At 40.2% G+C, this 20,354-nt stretch overlaps 1 protein-coding gene across 3 annotated transcripts in view; it reads left to right on the top strand.

Moving 5' to 3' along the window:
- The window catches only part of LGR5 (leucine rich repeat containing G protein-coupled receptor 5), a 123,354-nt gene that overhangs the window by 95,763 nt on the left and 7,237 nt on the right, over nucleotides 1-20,354 (top strand). For 2 of the 3 annotated variants that reach the window (XM_007195017.2, XM_007195016.3), the window contains 10 exons: nucleotides 1,781-1,996; nucleotides 3,771-3,842; nucleotides 6,629-6,697; nucleotides 8,082-8,153; nucleotides 11,730-11,801; nucleotides 11,950-12,018; nucleotides 12,160-12,231; nucleotides 15,564-15,629; nucleotides 16,789-16,860; nucleotides 19,792-19,863. In XM_007195017.2, the coding sequence (XP_007195079.2) occupies nucleotides 1,781-1,996; nucleotides 3,771-3,842; nucleotides 6,629-6,697; nucleotides 8,082-8,153; nucleotides 11,730-11,801; nucleotides 11,950-12,018; nucleotides 12,160-12,231; nucleotides 15,564-15,629; nucleotides 16,789-16,860; nucleotides 19,792-19,863 (852 nt within the window). The remainder of the gene's footprint in view (nucleotides 1-1,780; nucleotides 1,997-3,770; nucleotides 3,843-6,628; nucleotides 6,698-8,081; nucleotides 8,154-11,729; nucleotides 11,802-11,949; nucleotides 12,019-12,159; nucleotides 12,232-15,563; nucleotides 15,630-16,788; nucleotides 16,861-19,791; nucleotides 19,864-20,354) is intronic. The other variant, XM_007195018.2, reaches the window with a different exon arrangement.

Raw genomic sequence — 20,354 nt, 5'->3', positions numbered from 1 at the left:
TGCGACTCAATGCAGAGAAAGCCTTTTCTGTACATGTAACCTGATGGCTACACTGAACCTGAATGTCAGTCCTTTTCAGGACTTAGAAGCACTTGTAGTTTCAGTGCATAAGCAACTAGCAATCATCAGTACGTCAACTAAAACTCAGAAATTCATATTATTTAAATAAAATCTTCATGCTTTAATCAGTGCAGTCATTAAGGAGAGTTTACATATGTGCTTTACTCTTAGTCAAACAAAAACAAGCACCACCTCATGGCCCGATGACATTATACCTTATTTGAACATGGGCCGAGCATGTTGTTGCTGGAATAAGGGGAAGAGACGGTGTTGAGTTCGTCTAAACCTTTGCAGTTCCATTTGTAGACAGAACCTTGAGATATTTGGAAGCTGCGTTTCTGCTGCCTGCAATGATAGTTGTTCTACTGGAAATTTAATTGTGAGTGGGCTGTGACACCGGACTTGTTTGTTCCAAGTGACCTTATCTCAGTATCAAAACTTGGCCCAGGGCCTTGAGGGCATCCCTCCCCATTCAGTCAGGAGAAGCAGGAGCCAGAGCATGAGTGGAGTGACCCGTGTAACCAAAAGTGAGGAAGCCGCTTTCCATTGAGATTAGCTCCCTACCACAGAGAACTCCCTCTATTTCTAAACTGTTTAAATTTGGTCTGCAGGGGATTATTTTGTGATCCTGGTGTGTTTCCTGCATCTGTTTAGTCTTAAGTGCTTCCTAAAACATTTTTCAAAATCCACTCGTGATTTTCTAATCCTTCCTAATACATGTGCTGCTTAAAATGCAGCTCTTCTCTTTCTTTAATCCTAGCTTTGAAAATGCAAACAAATGTGTGAGCCTTGAGAACAGACTGGAAAAAATGAATGAGGGCTGTTGGATGCATAGCTGAATGTCGATGGTTCTGTTGTTCATGCACCTTACAGGAAATTTCAATTTGTGTCTGTCTGGTCCCTTCAATACGAAAAGTTAAGGCATTGTCATTACAGGCATTGTTTATGTTGGATTAGGGTGAAATAAATGTATTGCACTCCCTCTGCTGGCTCTGAAGCTGCAACAGCTTATTAACTAGACCTATTTTTAGATGTATTTCCCCATTTTTAAAAAAAATGATGTGTAGAAAAAGCAAGCAAAAACTGGGAAAGCTGTTAATGTTATTATTCATTTAAAATGTCAAGAAAAACAAACATCTGCTCAATGCCTTTGGTTCGGATGAGCAAGAAAGCCTGCAGGTTTAGGCTTTTCAGCACAATAGTAAGAAAAAGGGTGGGGGGCACCTCCCTTCTCCCTGAGGCATGCCTCTGACAGCCTTGTAAAAATTACTTCGTCCCTTTCAAATACTGAAATAATCTTTTCCCAGAGCTAGTCAATAAGTATATTTTGTATGTTCGAAAGAGTCCAGGAAAGTAACAGCATTTGTTTGTCTTGGGGTGGGAAGGAGGAGAGAAGGTGTCTTTCTCCTGGTGTCAGAAAGGGAAGCTAAAAGATCACGCTGAAACGTTATACCCCAGGGGAGGCCACTTCCTTGCTGGAAAGCATGTTATCCACAAGGCTGGAAGAGAATCACGGCACCGTGGAATTTTACAGCAGTGGTTCTACTCATGAGTGAGAAGAGGCTACCGGGAGAGCAGAATGCTGCAGATGTCAGGGGGTCCTGAGGGCCCCGAGCCCTGTCTCACTCCTATTAATCAGCATATTGAGGTTTTCCTGCAAAGCGCATCTTGTGCCTGGGCTTCGCTCTCTTCTTCTGTTCTTGCTTGCTCTCTTCCCCAGGCGTCTGGATGCCAACCACATCAGCTCCGTGCCCCCCAGCTGTTTCAGTGGCCTGTATTCTCTGAGGCACCTGTGGCTGGATGACAACGCTCTGACAGAAATCCCTGTCCAGGCTTTGAGGAGTTTATCAGCACTGCAGGCCATGACCTTGGCCCTGAACAAAATACACCACATACCAGACTACGCCTTTAGAAACCTCTCCAGCTTGGTGGTTCTGTAAGTTTTATTGATTTTTTTTCCTCTCTCTTTTAACAGTTTCTAAATTCACTGTAACACCTTGTAATTCACTGTAAGACCTTGACCTTAAACAGATAGCCCTTCAGACTTTGAATAGGGACATTTTAAGGGAGGGAAAACCCCCCAAAATGACTCATAAATGTTCTAATGGTGTAAAAGAACTAAACAGCATTTATCGAGCACCTGCCAAGGGCCAAGCACTGCTAGGCATTCAAAGATAACAAAATATGACCTCTGTCTTAGGGAAGCCATTGTGTATTGTACAGGTAATCACCACACTGTATGGTTAGTCCTGTGACCGAAGTTAATAAAAAAATCCCTTATTTCTGATAATAATTTATAATGCAGGTCAAATTGAAATATGCCCTTCTTGTTATTTAATAAGAACTTCTTGAACCCCTTCCAAGGGAACAGAAGCAAGGAATGAACCCTTGACAGCCAGCTATGCATTTGTATGGCTTTTTTCCTTTGAGGTCCAGATTTCACTATTTCAAGTAAATCAGAAAGATTCTCAAGTAATAGTTTGAAAAATAATCAGTTCAAGAGTGTAGAAGGATGCCCCACGTGTATAACATAATAGTCAATCAATCCTGATATAGGACAACAGTAGCTGCTTGACAGCCTCTAAGAGCAGTTCGCATGGTGACTTTGTGGAAGGCGTCTTCTGCACTATTTCTGGCTTTGCTCCATGCCCCCCACCAGCCCATCGCTGTCTTCAATCATTCCACTTTTCCTGATGACACGTCAGTCTCTTGCACTGCAGTATATACTCCTTTGAGGGCTGGCCAGCATCTCATCCATCTTTTTAGGCTCCCCTCAACCCTCTTTCCTCATGTGCTGCATGTAAAAGATCCTCAATAAATGTCACAAAGATCTCACATGAAACCAACATATATTTATTAGAATGAAAACCTTAGTCTGAAAGGATAGGACATGTTGGGTGATAGTAACAAATTTCTATACTGAATTTCACATACAAAGGTGATGCTTCTATCCCACCAGAAGCTGGGTAGGTGCTTTAATTTTTCCCTCCACTAGAGGGAATGGATTTACAGAGATCCAGCTATTCTTTTTCCCCCTGTCCTTAAGCCCATTTTCCAAAAACCCCTTTGGGACTTGGTCCGGTTTTCAGTTATGCACACAGCTGTTCTCACTGGCCCTGACCTAACCGACTTAACCACTGAGCCAAAGATGATAATTAGAGCCATTTATACTATGTCAAGATAACTACTCTCCTTGGGCAGCCAAAAAATCTGATCCCCATTGTCTGTGGCTGAGATTGTTGTTTCCTTTTAACCTGTAGCCCCACCCTGGGAATGTAGCCATGATAAGCCATCAGCTTTAATGGAAAATGTGCTTAGTACACCTAGGACCTTCCTTCCATCCTCCATTTGTCAGTGTTGGTCAGAATCTCTATTTAGTATCCTACATCCCAAAGCCATACTGAACAACCTGAATTTACTTTTATCAGTCTCGTTGCTCACTCCGTGATTATTATACACTCCATGCTATCTCAAACCCAAAAGGTAAAACTGTGACTGCCTATTAAATTCTGGGGTATGGGATCATCTGTGGTAAGAGTGAATGGGGCAGATAGCCTTTAAAACAAACAAAAACGTTAAACAAAGCATTTCTTATATATAATCAGTGCATTATTTAGCATAAGTTTCTTTGGATTTCAGCAATCAAAATGTTGTGCCTAAGTTTCCATGTGCAGTGTGCCTTCATGACTGTCAGTAATGTTCTCCTGCAGGCATCTCCATAACAATAGAATCCACTCCCTGGGAAAGAAATGCTTTGATGGGCTCCACAGCCTGGAGACTTTGTGAGTTGACCTTTTATTTGTTTCCCTTTTTTCAGTGTTTTCATGACTATTCTGAAGGAATCAAAATAGCCTTAAAGTCAGACTTGCTATTTGGTTTGGTTAATTGCCTGAGCTTTAAACAGATATTTACAGTGGCTTCGTCTTACCCACACGCACACACCCTACAGAGCTGAACAATAAAACTGAGATTTTATTTTAATCTATCAAGAGTGATACATTAGTTAGAATCATTATAAGCTAAATGAGATGTCCTCTACTGAGCAGTGACTGTTTGCTTAGGAATGTGTACTCTGTCAAGGATCAGTTCCGTATTGTCACTCGGGCTCACTATTCATTGAGTCTGGTCCAACCCCCCGAATGAGAGGATGCAGAGTAGCACACGCCAAACTCTGTCCAATCCAAAGGGAACAGGCTTCTCATTAGCGAATGGTGAAGGTTCCTGCTGAAGCAACTCAAAAGTCTAAAAAGTAGTAACAGTAGTACATTTATTGAGTGTATCTCTAACCAATACTGTACTGAGCGCTCAGCATATGTTGTTTCAGTCACTCCTACAAGCATCCCATGAGAGCAGGTGCTACCATACCATTCTAGGCTCCAGTAAGGTTAAGTTACTTTATCAACACGACATAGCCAGTCAACAGCATAACTGGGATTTGCTTCCTTCTCTAGTTTGACTCCAAAATCCATGCTTACCATATACCCTACTTCCAAAGAGTGGGTCAAAACCTCAGCTCTGAGTTGCTATCTGTAATACAAATACATAGAGTCCAGCCAGCTGACCACCCAGAGCCACGGCGAGAACAGTTCTTACGGGCCTCCCCAGGGCTGAGCTGCTTCCTAGGGGAGGGGCCGCTCTTCATCACCCTGTTGAGTAAGAGGCCTAACGAGGGTGCCGTGACAGGCAGTGGGGACACTGTGTGTGCTGGGAGAGGAAGTGGTTCCAGCTGCGCCCTCCTCACCTCCATGTTTTTAACACTCACGTGTACTAAGCCACACAGCACCGCTGAATCTACAACCCTGGCTCTGACCAGGACTGCAGAAGGACATGACCAAAGACCACACCTCCTATGGCTTTGGAGCCCTTGTTCATTTGCATACAGAGCTTAGCACTTTGTACCTGGTCAGTTTAGCTTCTAACCAGATGTGGGTCCACTCATTTCCCGCGGGACCTAACAGCTGTCCTTCCAGGGTTACTTAAGTCACTCTGTGCTTCCTCTTAGAAAGGAGGAATCAGCCTCATAAGGAGATGCCAAAGGTGAACTTGTCCAGGCAGGACTTTGAAGTCAACTTAAAGGCACAGGCAAGCTGTTCCCATCAGCGGCTTGGAAAAATTAGGACTTCTCCCTTATTTACACCAAGGCTGGGCTGGGGAATATTAGCAATGGATAGCACCTTTCAGTCCTTTTCAACACAATGGGAACAAAAGAACAAGATGGGCTTTGATAGGTATTTCCATAAAGAGTCTTCCCCACCCCCCCTACCCCAGCGCTTGAGGTAAGGACCCAGGATTGCAAATTCATGCAATACATGCATTCAGGGCAAATTCATGTGAGTGTCAATGTCCCCTCTTCCCTCGCCTTGCCCAGGCCTACAGAGACTCAGTAGATTGGTTTTCCCCAACCTCTTCCTTTCCCTCACTAGAAATCTAAGTAATTTATAAGGACCCAATCCTCGTTTAATCAAAACAGAGCATCTGGAGAGATTTACAAACAGGAAGAAAATTTATGTCCACAAAAGACACAAGTTTCCTGCCTGCTGTATAGCTTAAGGATGGTTTGTGCCAGACAAGTAGGAATCTTGATTCATGTTTAACTTGGTCAAATTATCTCTGTCTTAAAATTAAATAGCAATTCTTCCCCACAGAGGAAGATCTAACCACATCTGATTGCCTGACCAAAAGGTTTTTCTGCGTCATCTGGGAAATCTGCCGTTCCCAGAGACAAGGAGGCAATTACTTTTTCATATGGAGATGTAGATAAATGGTGGAGTTAAGTCTATAAAGCGCTTGTGAGTAATGGAACTGAAAAGCCATTTGTGTCATAACAGATAGAGAAACGAATGATTTGAGATTGTTCGGCCATTCCATCTCTGTGCTGGAAGGATGATAGAGAGCTTTGCCTCACAGACCAAGGAAAACGTCACCCTTCGGATCTGAATCTTTATTTGTGACCGTGTGGAAATTCTAGACCTGAGGTCCTTCCTGAGAGTGCCCTGTACCACATAAGCCCCTCCAAAAGCAGGCTATCATCCTGGACCTCAGGCTGGGAGAAAGACAGGAACTATACCGGAGTCAGGAACAAAGCCACTCTCCTAGATGTCCTCTCAGGAGAGACTCTGAAAAGCAGTGGGACAAAGTCAGAGAATGGAGGAGGGGACCGGAAAGTGGGTGTGGTTCAGGAGCCCCGAGGAGGGCACAGACTAGCTGGCAGCTTGGTGAGCCGGGTTCGGGTGAAGAGCTACAGCGGCCAGCCGCCAACACCTGGCCAAGTGTCCCTCCCGCTTGGACATTCACACTGCTGTATGTCCCCTCCCTTCTTTTAATGCCCAGTGCCATTGAGCCGTGACTCTTTGAAATTTCTCATGACCGGTCTAATGACCATTTTAATGCAGATACTTGTGGAATGATGGTGGTCAGCCAACCCACAAAATCTCTCTTCATGAAGAAAAGGAATGAGAATTCTTATCAATGATACTGGTCCATGGGAAAAGCATGTTAACGTTCCTTGTAAATGTAATATATATGAATTTTAAGTGAAAAACTGAACATATTATTTACTTATTTTCAGAGATTTAAATTATAATAATCTTGATGAATTCCCCACTGCAATCAGGACACTGTCCAACCTTAAAGAACTGTAAGTAGGACAAATTTAGTGGGAGAACTATTCTTTGTGAATTTATATTAGAATATGTTTGACTATTGCACCTAATACGACTTACCAGAAAAATTTAAAAGATCATGTAAATAATGATTAACTACATCCAAAATATATTTTAATTTGCTTCTATCACCAACAAACGGCAGATAATCTTTTCTTAATTTATAATGGATTTCTCTAATATATATATATTAGAAAAAAAGGATACATATTTCTTTAAGCCATACTCTTTTCCTAAGCCACATTTTCCCAACATTTATATACGTTATAAGTTTGTAGAGAACTCTATCGGAATTCAGTTATTTGCTGAGCATTTCGAAAGACAAACTTTCCTAGGTTGCATAGGACTGGATGAACACAATATATGTGCCTAGTATAGTGCTAGATGCCTTCATATACATTATTTCATATTTTTTAATGTTTCATAAATCTTATTTAATTTTTAAAGAAACCCACTATTTTACTACAGTAAAGCGAACTTTCAGCTATTAGGTTGCATATATTGTCTTTTATATATTATAATTTAATTACTTTTCTTTGTACCTAAAAATATGAATAACCTATGTAATGTTCTAACACTTGGAAAGGAAAATAAACACAGAGCCTATTCTCTTGGCAAAGAGAAATAAGACACACAGCTAAAGGAGGTAGACAGCAGGGCTTGTTTATAAGAAAAAGCTTCTATGTGGTTCTGCCTCAGGAAACCCCACACGGGGCTTAGCTGGGAAGTCATCATTGTCCAGGTCAGGCAGCCCCAAGACTGCCGTTCACCTCATTCAGCCACAGACCCACATAGACCAAAGACCATTGACTCTGCCCCTCTGCCAGTCAGACAACATTAGCACCAACAGATGAGAATCAATTTGTTATTACAGACTCACTGGGCTGGGGCACCTTTCTTCAGCTCAGGAAATTTTGTCCTCATAAGGAGATTACTTAAATCTCTATTTGACTGCAGCTTAAGTCAATTTTCTCTTCTCCTGGCTTCAAATGGGGTGAGGAGGAGTGATCATAATCCTCTCTCCAAAGAGGGTTTCCTCGGTCTCAAGTTGTTATACCATGATGCTCTATTGGATATTAACAGATGGATTTTCTTTTTATAGCATTAGGTTGTAAGTTTCCATAAAGCACAGTTATTATTTTCAGATTCTTTATTCCTCTTTCAAGATGACAGCTTGTGATATCTTTTTCTCCTAGAGAGTAAGTGAGGGCACAAACATTTCAAAATGCATAGAGGAATTTAACCTTATCCTCTAGTTACTAAAATTGCTGATTATTGCCACGGGTTTGGTGAGGGGACTATTAAACGATTTTACCCCACAGGTTATTTTCTATAAATTATCTTTTCCTCTCTTTCTAGAGGATTTCATAGCAACAATATCAAGTCGATACCTGAGAAAGCCTTTGTAGGCAACCCTTCTCTTATTACAATGTAAGTAGCCATAGTTCTTTTCAATTTTTCTATCCTGCAATAGAGCATGCATTGCACTTTTAAACATAATACAATAAATGTTCTATATTTGCCCAAGTTTTGTCTCGGTCACTGTAGTGTATATGGAGATGTTTTGCTAAGTTTTAGCCAAATGCTGAAGCAATATTAGAGATTCTTTTTCTTAGGACCTACAATGTGCATTGCCTTATGCTTGGTATCTTCAAATGCCTTGTCTCACTTCACAATAATCTTATGAAATGCTTTTTTGCTTATCTCTGTTTTCTAAGGAATAAAACTGATTTTTAGAGCATCAATGTCGAGGTCACCTAGTCATTCAGAACTTGAACCCAAGTATACTAGAAACATAAATTATTATGTTAAATGTTCTCACCCCCAAAAAGATAAATATGTGATAAATAGTTAATTATCTAGGTTGGGGGAATCCATTCACAATGTATACGTATATCAAATCACCACACTGTAAGCTTTAAATGTACGATTTTATATGTCAGTTATACCTCAATAAAGCTGAAATATAAATACATACATACATACATTATTATATATGATAGAGGTCCTTTACTGCAAGGAGGGGAAGATGAAGAGACTACTCTTTTATGCTAAGTCTCTATACCCATTCATTTTCGAGTCCAAACACTGAGTTGCATTTATACAAACTAGGATGTAATTCTAGAAAGGTGCATATGTGCTAGAAAGGTGTGTATGAGGATTTATATGCCATAATGGCATAAGATAGAGTTACAACTTCAAAGTAGGATTAATTCTATGTTTCATATTTAGCACAAACAGAAAATTGATCCTGTGTAGGTACGTATAGGAAGGTGAAAATTTGTAAGTAATAGGCTGGCTCTTAATTAAAAGACAACTGGCAGGTTTGGGACATAGTATTGGCCTAAGGTCATGGGTGAGGGGTCTGAAATATGGAGGAGGAGAGTAAGGACGACTTCTGAAAAGGACTCTAGGGCACTTCTTGGCAGATTTTCGGCATCCTGTGCCAACTTGATTGAGAGGCTTTCTGGAGCCGTGTAGCATTTGTCACAAATGGGCTGGAATCCCAATTAGCCCTGACAACTGAGAAAAAAAAATACCATTCATCATTTCTGAAACGTTCTGACAGTATGTTGGCAAACTAAGGGGGTTAAAGTTTGTTGCCAGTAAACATTAGTTCTCATTAGAGAGTATTTACATACTGAGAAGTTGGCAGATTGCATTGCCTTTCTTTGCCCCTTTTTCCCCTGAAGCCACAGAACTGGTTTCCTTAATCACCCTTTTGATATGTTAATACCCCTTGAAGAGGACTAACAGCCCCCAATATTTATTAGCACTTCTCTCCACTCTTTGCTGGCCTTGACTGTTTTCTCCCGGAAGCTCTTCTCTCCTTGCTTCTGCCTCCATGTCTATCTCTGTCACTACCACCCCGGCCCATACTCCCCCTGACTCAGATTTCTTTGCTTTCCTTGTCCATTGGCTACCCAGGCCTCATTTCTACCTCTGTAGTCCCCATCCTATCCATAACTTCTTTCCATCCCCTCTGCCACCAGCCCCCTCTGCTAGCCGTTGCCTCTAGATTTCTACCAGTCTAAGGCTCACCCGCCTGCCTCTGCCACTAGCAGAGTGCTCGCCCTGGAAGCACAGCGTCCATGTTGTCATTCTCGTGCTGTGAGACATACAGTCAGGCTTGTCTGTGTACATTAAACGCCAACTCCTTTCCCTGACAGTCTCAGCTCTCCACATGGCCCAAGCCAATCCTCCAGACCCATTCCTCAATTACCCTACGCCATAACCCAGACCAACTGAGCTACATTCATAGAGCAAATCCCTTCCTTTATTTCCTTTGCTCCTATGATTCCATCCCCTCACTATGCTTGTCGAAATTCTGTTTTCCAGCGTCTATTTCAAATGGCATTTTCATGAAGTTTTTCTTGACCTCATGAGAGAACTCCCTCCTGAGAACCCTATAGCTCTGCCTTTGTGTTTGTGATACTTATGCCTTATGTACATAAGCATGTGTATTCATAGCTACCCATTGTACTTACATGCATGCAGGTATATGAACATAATTACATACAAACAAGCATATAGTGTAGATAAGGGATAATGTAATATTCTGAGGACAACTCCATTTTTAAATCGTAAGATGTATAGTCCTCCTATAATGGAAGAGAATGTAAAAAGAGAATATATGTGTATATATATATGCCTGAACCACTTTGCTGTACACCTGAAACTAACACGACATTGTAAATCAACTATATTTCAATAAAAATATTCTAGAAAAAGATTTATAATAAAAAGATGTACAAGACAAGACAAACAAAAAAGACCTATAGTCCAGCTCTAGCCCTTTCTCTTACCAGTTGTCTAATCGAAGGGAAAAGAAGAAGTCAGAGGGTAGAAGTGCGGAAGGGGATTTGGGCATGTTGAGTGACAGCTATATCCCAGGTCCTGTGCCAGATGTTACATGTGCATTAGCTCTTTTAATGTGTACACAAACCCTACTACTAAGTATTATTACATTAGTTTAACAGATTAGAAAGTTGAAGCTCTGGGAGATAATGAACTTACCAAAGTATCTGAGCCTCAGCTTCTTCCTCCAAAAATGAGGGAAATAGTACCTAAGTGTCTATGCCATGGATCTTATAAAGTTGGCAGGTGGATTAATTGAGCTCTAGATGTGAAAATGCTTTGTCAACCAGAGAGTCATATCCCCTTATTTATTTGTTTTATCCCAACTGATTCCAAACTTCTTTAGGGCAGGGACACCTTATCATTCTTATTCACATCCCCAGCATCTAGCATAATGCCAGGCACATAGTAGATAGCCAATGACAGCCTCCTTAATAAATCAGTCTTTAAATGCAAGCAGTACCTACCCTCATGCTTTGAGCATAAGAGACACCAATAAATATTTGTTGAATTTAATTGAACTGGAAGGATGTCTCAGCTAAGAACTGTTTGTGGGACTCCATTGACCAGGCAGTTCAAATACCATTACATTGAAAACATCTGTAAAACAAAATATTTTTGAAGTTCTAATAATGTCTTACCTTTTAGAGCAATCATTGATTTTTTAAAATCTAATGTTACAAAAACCCAGAGTAGCAAATTTCCTCTCAAATAATTTGAAGGATCCTTGTGTGTGTGTCATAAGATTTGACCGAGGATATGACCCTCATGTAACTATATAGAACTTCATCTTTCTTTACCTAGTGATATAACTGCCAGCACCTTGAACTATCTTTTGCCACTCAATGGATAGTCCACAGATACTGGAGGCAGAGGAAGAGCTTTAAGTATAACTATAGTCAGTTCACTTGCTTTTCTCCATAGGAACTGACATTCATATCTGCCTTGCTGTCAGAAATTTTCAATTTTATGTAGTATGGATTTCTCACCAAAAGTCTCATAATATGAATGAAAATACTTTTGAGGTTTACCTGAAACCAAGTAATCAAAATTACATAAGTACATTGAAGGCATTTGTTGAAATTCTGAACAGGTATTCATTTGTCATTCAAGTTTTATACTAAGACGTTGGTCTTTGGATTTTTTCAGACATTTCTATGACAACCCTATCCAGGTTGTTGGGAGATCTGCTTTTCAACATTTACCTGAACTAAGAACACTGTAAGTGTTTATTTCTCTTACAGATCATTTTCCCTTTGCAAGGTTGCTGTGAAGACCAAATGAACATTTCAAGTGCTTTGAAATGGCCATAAAAATGACCCCTTCCTAGAATCTTCTCCCAGTAATACTCATGTACTCCTCCTTCTAGGACTTTGAATGGCGCCTCACAAATAACTGAATTTCCTGATTTAACTGGTACCGCGAGCCTGGAGAGTCTGTAAGTACTTGAGTAGGCTCCTGACTTTGCCCAGAACTTGCACTACCCTTCAAGCCTGACCAGTCTTAACATCAGTGAATCAAAATATGTCACTGTGTGATGCTTAAATACAAGAATGATATCTGGTTTGTGTTTCAACAGGACTTTAACTGGAGCACAGATCTCATCTCTTCCTCAAACTGTCTGCGATCAGTTACCGAATCTCCAAGCGCTGTGCGTGTCAGTAAAGCAATAATGTTGTGTATACGGGGGTGAAATGACATACATTATTTCAATAATCCTTTAAAAGAGGAGAAAGTTCTTTCCTTGCAGGTTTTCAGGAGGTCAGGCCTCCTTTGCCTGCTTGGGGCCAGGGAAGTGGCTCTTGGATGTGACCCTGGTAATAAATGGCAACGAACGTACCCCTTGTTTCCAAGTCTCAAACCGTCTCCCATTAGAGTTTCAACTAGCACACATTTCCCTTCAGAAAATGGATATGAACAAGCCAAAATAACTTCATTGCCCTCAGCCCCAAATCCTCTGCAGAGCAAGAAAAAAAAAGAAAATCATGGATCAAAAACCCAATATGGATGCCAAAATAAAATTATCAGACCCACACAAACCTTGATAAAGGCAACCAAACATTCTTCCGGTATAGTTTCGGGTGCCATGTTCTAATGTTTCGTCTAATGGCTAAACAGCTTGCATATGTTATTTCTGTTGACTTGGGGCTTTTTTCCTCTGCCCTTCTCACATTTTACAAAAAGTAGTTTGTAGGAATTGGAAGAGCCTTGTTCTGACCATCCATGTTCAGCCTCCCCCCTCAACGCCCTGTGATCATCTTCTCAAGCACTGCTGGGATGTAGCGAAAGCACCCTTAGTCTCTCGCATGGCTCTGTTCTCACGTGGCAGACTTCTGCGGCAGTCGAACACCTGTGATTCCACCACAAGCTTTCCGGCGTAGCAGAACTACAAGCAGCTCTACAAATGTTAAGTGGAAGAATGGAAACGTTCTTCAGTGATTCTGCCTTCCCCTATCCCCAGCCCACTACGTCACTTTCAGGCCACAGTTGCTCAGTGATAGGAGTTGCAATAAACCCCATAACAGCCTTAAAGTCAGTCATTCCTGTATAAAGGAAGGGGATCAAGAGCAAGTCTCCTCTTCTTCACCTCATATCTCCCTAGAAGGTATAGATACAGGTGAGGAAAGAGAATTAGGGAAGTAAAGTACATCTGTCAAAAATCACACTGCAAGAAAGTAGCAGAGTTCGAATTCAAATGCAGATGGTTTGATTGAATAAGTGGGAGAACAAGCATGGACACCAGGTGGTGGAAATCGCAGGAGCCATCTTTGAACTCTGCCCACCACACCCAGAATAAGTATAACCATCCTCATTTCTTCAGGAAGCTGGCCCAGTACCATGACCAGGATTTCACATACTGTAACTAATAAGTAGGGAGCCAGTATTTAAATCGCATCTGTCTCCAGTATGTCACACAGCGAATGGTAAACCACCCGGGTCTAAAGCTGCATACACGGAAGCTGACTGGCAAACTGATTAAGAGCAAAAGCTCTGGGGTCTATTTTTCTGGTTCAAATCTGGCCTCTATGCTATCACAGTATCTTGAGCGAGTTATTTATCCCTTCCGGGTCTCCATTTCCCAACCTATAAAATAAGAGATGTAGCCAGTTCCTTCAGGGGATCGTCATGAGGATTCAGTAAGTTACTACACATCAAACACTTATACCAGCACCTGGAGCACTGTAAACTCTTGGACCATGTTAGCTCTTATCATTGTCTTTCCCACTTCCTTTACACCATTATTCTTTCCTGGAGTAGAAACCTAGAAAGGTCTGAAAGATGGCAACTACATTAATGGCAGTATCCGGCCGTTTTCAAAGCACGTCAACCTGTAGTGTTGATTTGTTCTTCACAACAACCCTGCAAGATCAGCAAAGCAAGTATCTTCTCATTTAAGAAGAGAATTGAAAAAGACATCAATGCTTCGTCCAGCATATCAACGAAGTAGAATTAAAGTTGAGAGTAGAACCCCGGGTCGTGACCTTTACTCCACTCTGCTTTATGTTCTGGAAGTACAGGTCTGAGTGCTCTCTTCCTTTGGCTGCGTCATCCACTGAGTAGCTGTTACATGAGGCGATGTCACTGTACATGAGTGATTTTGCCTCCAAGTTGCTTCTTCTCCATGGGAATGACTTGACTGTGTGTGGCTTTCCCCACTTACTAGCTGGTGATCTTAGTCTTTGCTTTGTATGGGAATCAACACAAATGTCTCCTTCATAAGGTGACCACAAGGATTAAATGAAATAATTCAGGTCAAGCTGTAAACATAGTGTCTATATATAAGAAGTGCTTGATCAATGTTAGCCATGAAAATCATTAGGTAATAGGTAGGAAGGTGGTGACACTGTGTCTTTATGTAGAAGAAGGTTTCATGTACCCTCTACTAAGAACTACACAGGAAGGATTGTTCCCCTTGCTGTCTGTGGAAATGAGTGAACCAAGTTATCAGCTTTGATAATATGTGTGTCCATTTGATCACATTCACTACTTTCCAAAAATACACACCATATTGTTAATCAGCTGTATTTGTGCATAGGTGTGGGGCATTTTTGTTTTGTTTTGGTTTGGTTTGGTTTGGTCTTTCAAATCTCTAGTGTAAACTACAAATTTGTGTTTGCACACAGCTTTATCTGAATTATTCATGTGTAGTAAATTGAACTGTATTTCTACTTAAGCTCTATTTATTCAATAAATGTAAGATAAAGTGATCAATTTCAAAAATAAAGTAATTTAAAATCCTCTCAGAAAACAATATGAATTTTTCAGTTGCATAGTGGTGATCTGGTTTTAAGAATTAGAATCAGGCATGAAAGTGAGTTAGTTGATTAGCTGATAACTTTTAAAACATGAGGCAAAATTTTATATATATCTGTTACTTTATCTACCAGCTTTCTTTTTTAAGCTTTCTGCAAATTACCATGGCTTGTTTTAGATTAGTTATATTATACTATAAATATGTCCAGATGTTTTTGTTATTCCGTAATTTGTTGAGTTTTGGCTGAAGACTTTCTTAGATTCTTTTTTCCCCCCTTGTAATGATTGATTTCAAAGTTAGTGCTATGTTTTGAATTGTTGTTGGGATTCTTTTTCCGTTGATTAGAAAAGAACCAACAGTGATTCTCTTAGCTGCAGAGATATAGCAGCTCTTAGAAACAGAGGCACAATTACTTAATTTAATTTGTGCTCATTTCTGTAAGATAATAGCTAGAACATTGTAGATCATCACTAACAAAACATAAATAAATTCATTAAGTAAATTATTTAAATCAATTAAAGAAGTATAACAGTTACATTTCAGTTGACATCTGAATCTACTGCTTAATCTAATAATGCCTATGACTACCTGCTGCACATCAGGGCTGGGGAAAAGTTCATAGTCTGCCTTTGGGAGCTAGATCACCGTGGAGGGGAAAAGAGAGCAAAGCATGTTTCCTTACAATTAATATGTAACAGATTTTCCCTTTTGTACCTTCTGTTTTTCAGAGATCTATCTTATAACCTGCTAGAAGATTTACCCAGTTTTTCAGTCTGCCAAAAGCTTCAGAAAATGTATGTCTGTAAGAGTCTCTAAGTCACCTAGCGAAAACCAAGAGCCAAAACTCACATTTCCAGGGGTCATTGGTTTGCTTACCCTGTGGTTCACTGGGGAGACATGTGATGCTTTCCCTTCTTACACACAGGAGCTGTGACTGTATAGGATGTCTGTAAAGTTGGGAGACATAGACGATATTATTTTACCATGCATTATACTATAAGTAAAGCATTTATTATGTTTTGGGTTTTTTTCCCTAACCTGGTATAGTAATGAACTGGGTTTATTTGAGCTTTGGAATGCTTTTTAACTTACACATCCAATGAGTGGCATTATTTTTGTTTTGTTTTGTTTTTTTCCTGAACACAAGTGAAGCTCATTTGCATGGCATTATGTTTTAATATGGGGGTACTTGAGTTTGTTGGTATGTTTGCTTCACAATAGTAACCTTCACGGGAATTCCCTGGTGGTCCAGTGGTTAGGACTTGGCACTTTGACTGCGGGGGCCCAGGTTTGATCCCTCGTCTGGGAACTAAGATCCGGCAAGCCGTGCGTGCTGCCAAAAAAAAAAAAAAAAATTCTGTTCTAAACCACAATAGTAACCTTCAGAAGAGGTCCATATTAGTCATATTTCAGGTGCCATTGATGCTACTTATGTATGAAACATTTTAGAATTCCTCTCTTAAAATTGCCTTCTCCATAAAACATCAGCCTTGTTGCTTTATAGTCATGCTTTGGTTTTGGTCAAAACAATATTAACCATCTATCCTTTTCTGCTTAATTTTTCTCCGAATGCCTTTGGGCAAGGAAGGGAGGAGGAAAAAATCCACTTTGAAAGGTAAAGACTTGACACTCCTGAAGACCCTCCAGGAATATAAGAAAGGCTCAGAAGGCAGAGAGAGGCATCCTCAAGGTGTATGATGTTGGCATTTGGAATATAGCTTCAGATTCACCCAAAGGGAATAGCTGCTTTGAAAGAGAGGCAATACTTGTTTATGTGGATAAATTGCAAGTGTTCTTTTTTAAACAAAGAGAAATTTTTCTCAGTGTCACTGGGTAGCCGTAGTTCATGTGTTCCTGTGACTGAGGGCAGGTAACCCCTCTGTAAAAGTTCTCTGAAGACTAATCTTTGAAACCGGTGGCTCCGAAATGAATCTTTGGAACCTGTCATTTCAGAGACCTGCGACATAATGAAATGTGTGAGATTCGAGCCAACACCTTCCAGCAGCTGTTTAGCCTCCGCTCTCTGTGAGTACTGTCTCTCAGCAGCTTCCCCAACATCGAGCACTTTTTATCTCTTTCGGGTCTTCCCCTAATATTTTCTTTTCACCGTATACTTGTATTGTTGGGCCTTTGTGCACTTATCTGCTAGGAGAAGGCAAATAGTTTGCTCATGATCATTTCCAGGAACAGGTTCAAAAGCAGTAAACTTGCCATCTGCTCTCTGCCAGTCAGCAGACATGAAACTCTGATAAAGAGGAAGGAGGCCAAGCTATTGAACAGCCTACAAAATGTGTTTCTGTTCCTAGCCGGGAATCGGCAGAGATTGTTCTGCCTGCAAAACTGGGGCGACCACACAGTTCTTCCTGCCTGGTTTTCTTTCCTGGTTAAACAGTTTTTCAATGTGAGTCTCTCTAAGTGCTTAAGAATCACCTGGAGGTGACTGTAAAAAATGCAGAGTCCAGGTCTCACATGCCTCATGAGTTAGACCCTCTGGAGTAGGGCCTGAGAGTCGGTATTTTAACAAGTACACTAAGGTTTAAGCACAACTGTCCCGGAAAATGCTTCTGTTGTTCAGACGACTAAGATTTGGAAATATTAAATTCAATTTTATGATTGCAAATACCATATATTTGAAATATATTATATATATTAATATATTATATATAAATGTATAATATATTAATATATACTATAATAGATTATTATATATATTAATATATATTGAAAATACCATAAATACTGCTCCACTCTGATGTGCTTTGCACATTCTCTGCTACAGGACTCAACACTCAGCACTGCCATCAGGTAGACCACACACTACCTGAAAATACCATATATTAACCATAAGTTTAAAAAAACCGGTAACAGATTTTTTGTGCATGACAGATTTTTTTCCATCCCGAAACTGGATTTCAGTGTAATTTTGGTGAACGATGACAATAGGTAATGTTTAAACTGCAGGATGTTGTTAAAAACCCTTTCTTTCCTAAAGTTTTTCTCAACATTTAAGAGACTATACCTTCATAAAATAATACTATTCCTCAAAACATTTTAAATTCACCTTGGAGAATCACTTTCTCCCAAAAATTCACTGTGAAAACCATCTTGCTCTGAATTTAATTGTGTTGCCCTTTCCTTACGTTTGGTCTAAAATCGGCTTGTGAAGTTCCTTAGCTTTTTAAAATAAATGTGAAACAAAGATATTGTACATTACCTACTTTTATTACCTGCCTTATTCACCAGGTTGGAGTTCTGGCTGTTTCCAAAAGTTAGTTCTTTTTCAAATATATCAAAGGTTGATATATTTGATAACACTGTGTTGTACAATTGAAATTTGCTGAGAGTAGAACTGAAATATTCTTCACCAAAGACCCATGGAATCACTCTCCTAGATCACTGTCATCACCCTCTTTACCGGACTTTCCACCATCAGTCTTTACCCATTCATCTCATTCTCCAAAGAGAATCTTTCTTAAGTAGAAATTGAATCATGTTACTTCCCTGCTTCAAAAATCTTCTGTTATTCCCCTATTGTCTTCAATACCAAAACCAAACTTCCAAACACCATGCTTCAGAATCTGATTCCAACCCCCTGGAACACCTTCATCTCTCACCCACCAGTTCCCAGTCCCTTGACACATGGACCATTGTTTCTCCTGGTCCTGTCGCCCACTGGATTCCTCCCCACTCTTAACTTGCCCCTGTCCATCCCATAAGAACAAGATCTCCTGTCTCTGAGCCCTCTCCACTCTGATGTGCTTTGCACATTCTCTGCTACAGGACTCAACACTCAGCACCGCCAACAGGTACACCACGCCCTACCTGAAAATGACGAGAATTTTTTCATCTTCTTATCCCCAGCATCTAGTGCAGATGGCAGGGCTTGCAACCCTCACTGGACACGTATTTGATGAGCAGCTCAACAGAAGACAGTCTCCTACTCAATTCCCATTTGTGGCTTTCCCACTCCTTCCATGCCATTCCTTCCCCTTGTTAGCTGGAATTTTCTTTTGTTCTGCGATCGATGAAAGGAGCAAACTAAAAAGCCTTCCAGTTTCCCCCAGTTCAGGGCCTTTCAAATGAGAATGTAAATGTTCTGTGAATACCATTTATCCTAGGTAACTCAGGGGGCCCAACACCATGAATAAATTACTTACCTGTGCTAGAGAAAAGTTGACGGGGATCACTTTCAGTTTCCTCAAATGTCTACAGTTTAGTTCCCTTATGAGTTATGTATTTTAAAAATACAAATTTTAAGTTCATTGCTCTTTTTTTAAAATGTGGAAGTTCTTATTCCTGTAAAATTATCTACATTTCATTACATATATGTCTGTGGAGGGAAGGGGTGAGTGAATTTTATTTCTCAATAAATTGTAGATATTGTTATCAAAGATTTTATTTGCAACATATGCTAGCCCCTCTCTTCTTCATTTTCCAGTTAAGAATTAAATGTCCATTCTCTTTACTGGGAATTTTTTTGACAGTATCTCTGTGTTTCTCTTAAGGCCTGACATACATGGACAATGTACACAAATTTTTGTTGAGTTTCATTACATATCCGGGGGCATTTTATAACTTAAAATTTACTTGCCTGTCAGAGGAAGAGCCTCAGAAGTTCCTGTCTCTTCCAACTCCCTGACCCCCACTCATCTTAGAAATGCCCTAATAAAATTTTACAACCATGTTAAAGTCAACTTTTTAGCAAGAAGAGAGTAAAATCTAAAATATCCACCTGAAGGATTTTCCTGGATTGATTTAAACAAGGTTGCTTTAAAATTCTCTCTTTCATCATTTTATACTATTAATATCTGCATCTGAAAGATGATTTGATGAGTTAATTGCTCCTGTCCTGAATGGAAATTACATTTTGTTAGAAGAATGAATATATATGGTAAAACTTCACGAAGTCTTCTTTTATATAATCCTCTCACTTGCCTTTTTTTTTTTTTTTAATAGGAATTTAGCTTGGAACAAAATTGCCATTATTCACCCCAATGCATTTTCCACTTTGCCATCTCTAAGAAAGCTGTGAGTATTTCATGACTTGTTTCTGGCATGTCTTTTAATAATTGGGCCCCATCTGATTAATCAAAAATGTTGCTTTTGCTGAAAAAGCCTGCAGTGCACAGAATGCCCAGCCCTCAGTGTCTCCTGCACTGGAGCTGGATCACACCAGAAAGAAGCACCCCACTTCCCACCCCCCGCCCCTCCAAGGCCATGTGCGTCCTTACGTGGATAAATGATGATCTGGGTGACAGCTGGTTCTGGTTATTGAGGTGAAATTTTCCATTTTTGCTGAGCCATCAGGTGGAATGGACTAAGACATCAGTTCAGTTCTAAAGGTCTTTCATTTTACAGTTTGCCATCTTGACTAACAGAAGATCTTCCTGTCCATTTTTTTCCCTCCTTTTCCACCTCTTGCTCCTTCCTCTCCCCCTCTCCCATGTCTCAGAGAGAAAGAAGGAATTGGTCAGACAGAAGTTATGGCGAGAAGGAAGAAAATAATCCCCCAACAATGT

Source organism: Balaenoptera acutorostrata, chromosome 11 (assembly GCF_949987535.1).
Source record: "Balaenoptera acutorostrata chromosome 11, mBalAcu1.1, whole genome shotgun sequence".
Taxonomy (NCBI): domain Eukaryota; kingdom Metazoa; phylum Chordata; class Mammalia; order Artiodactyla; family Balaenopteridae; genus Balaenoptera; species Balaenoptera acutorostrata.
Note: the sequence above shows the minus strand (reverse complement) of the source record. Positions and strands in the feature narration are given on the sequence as shown.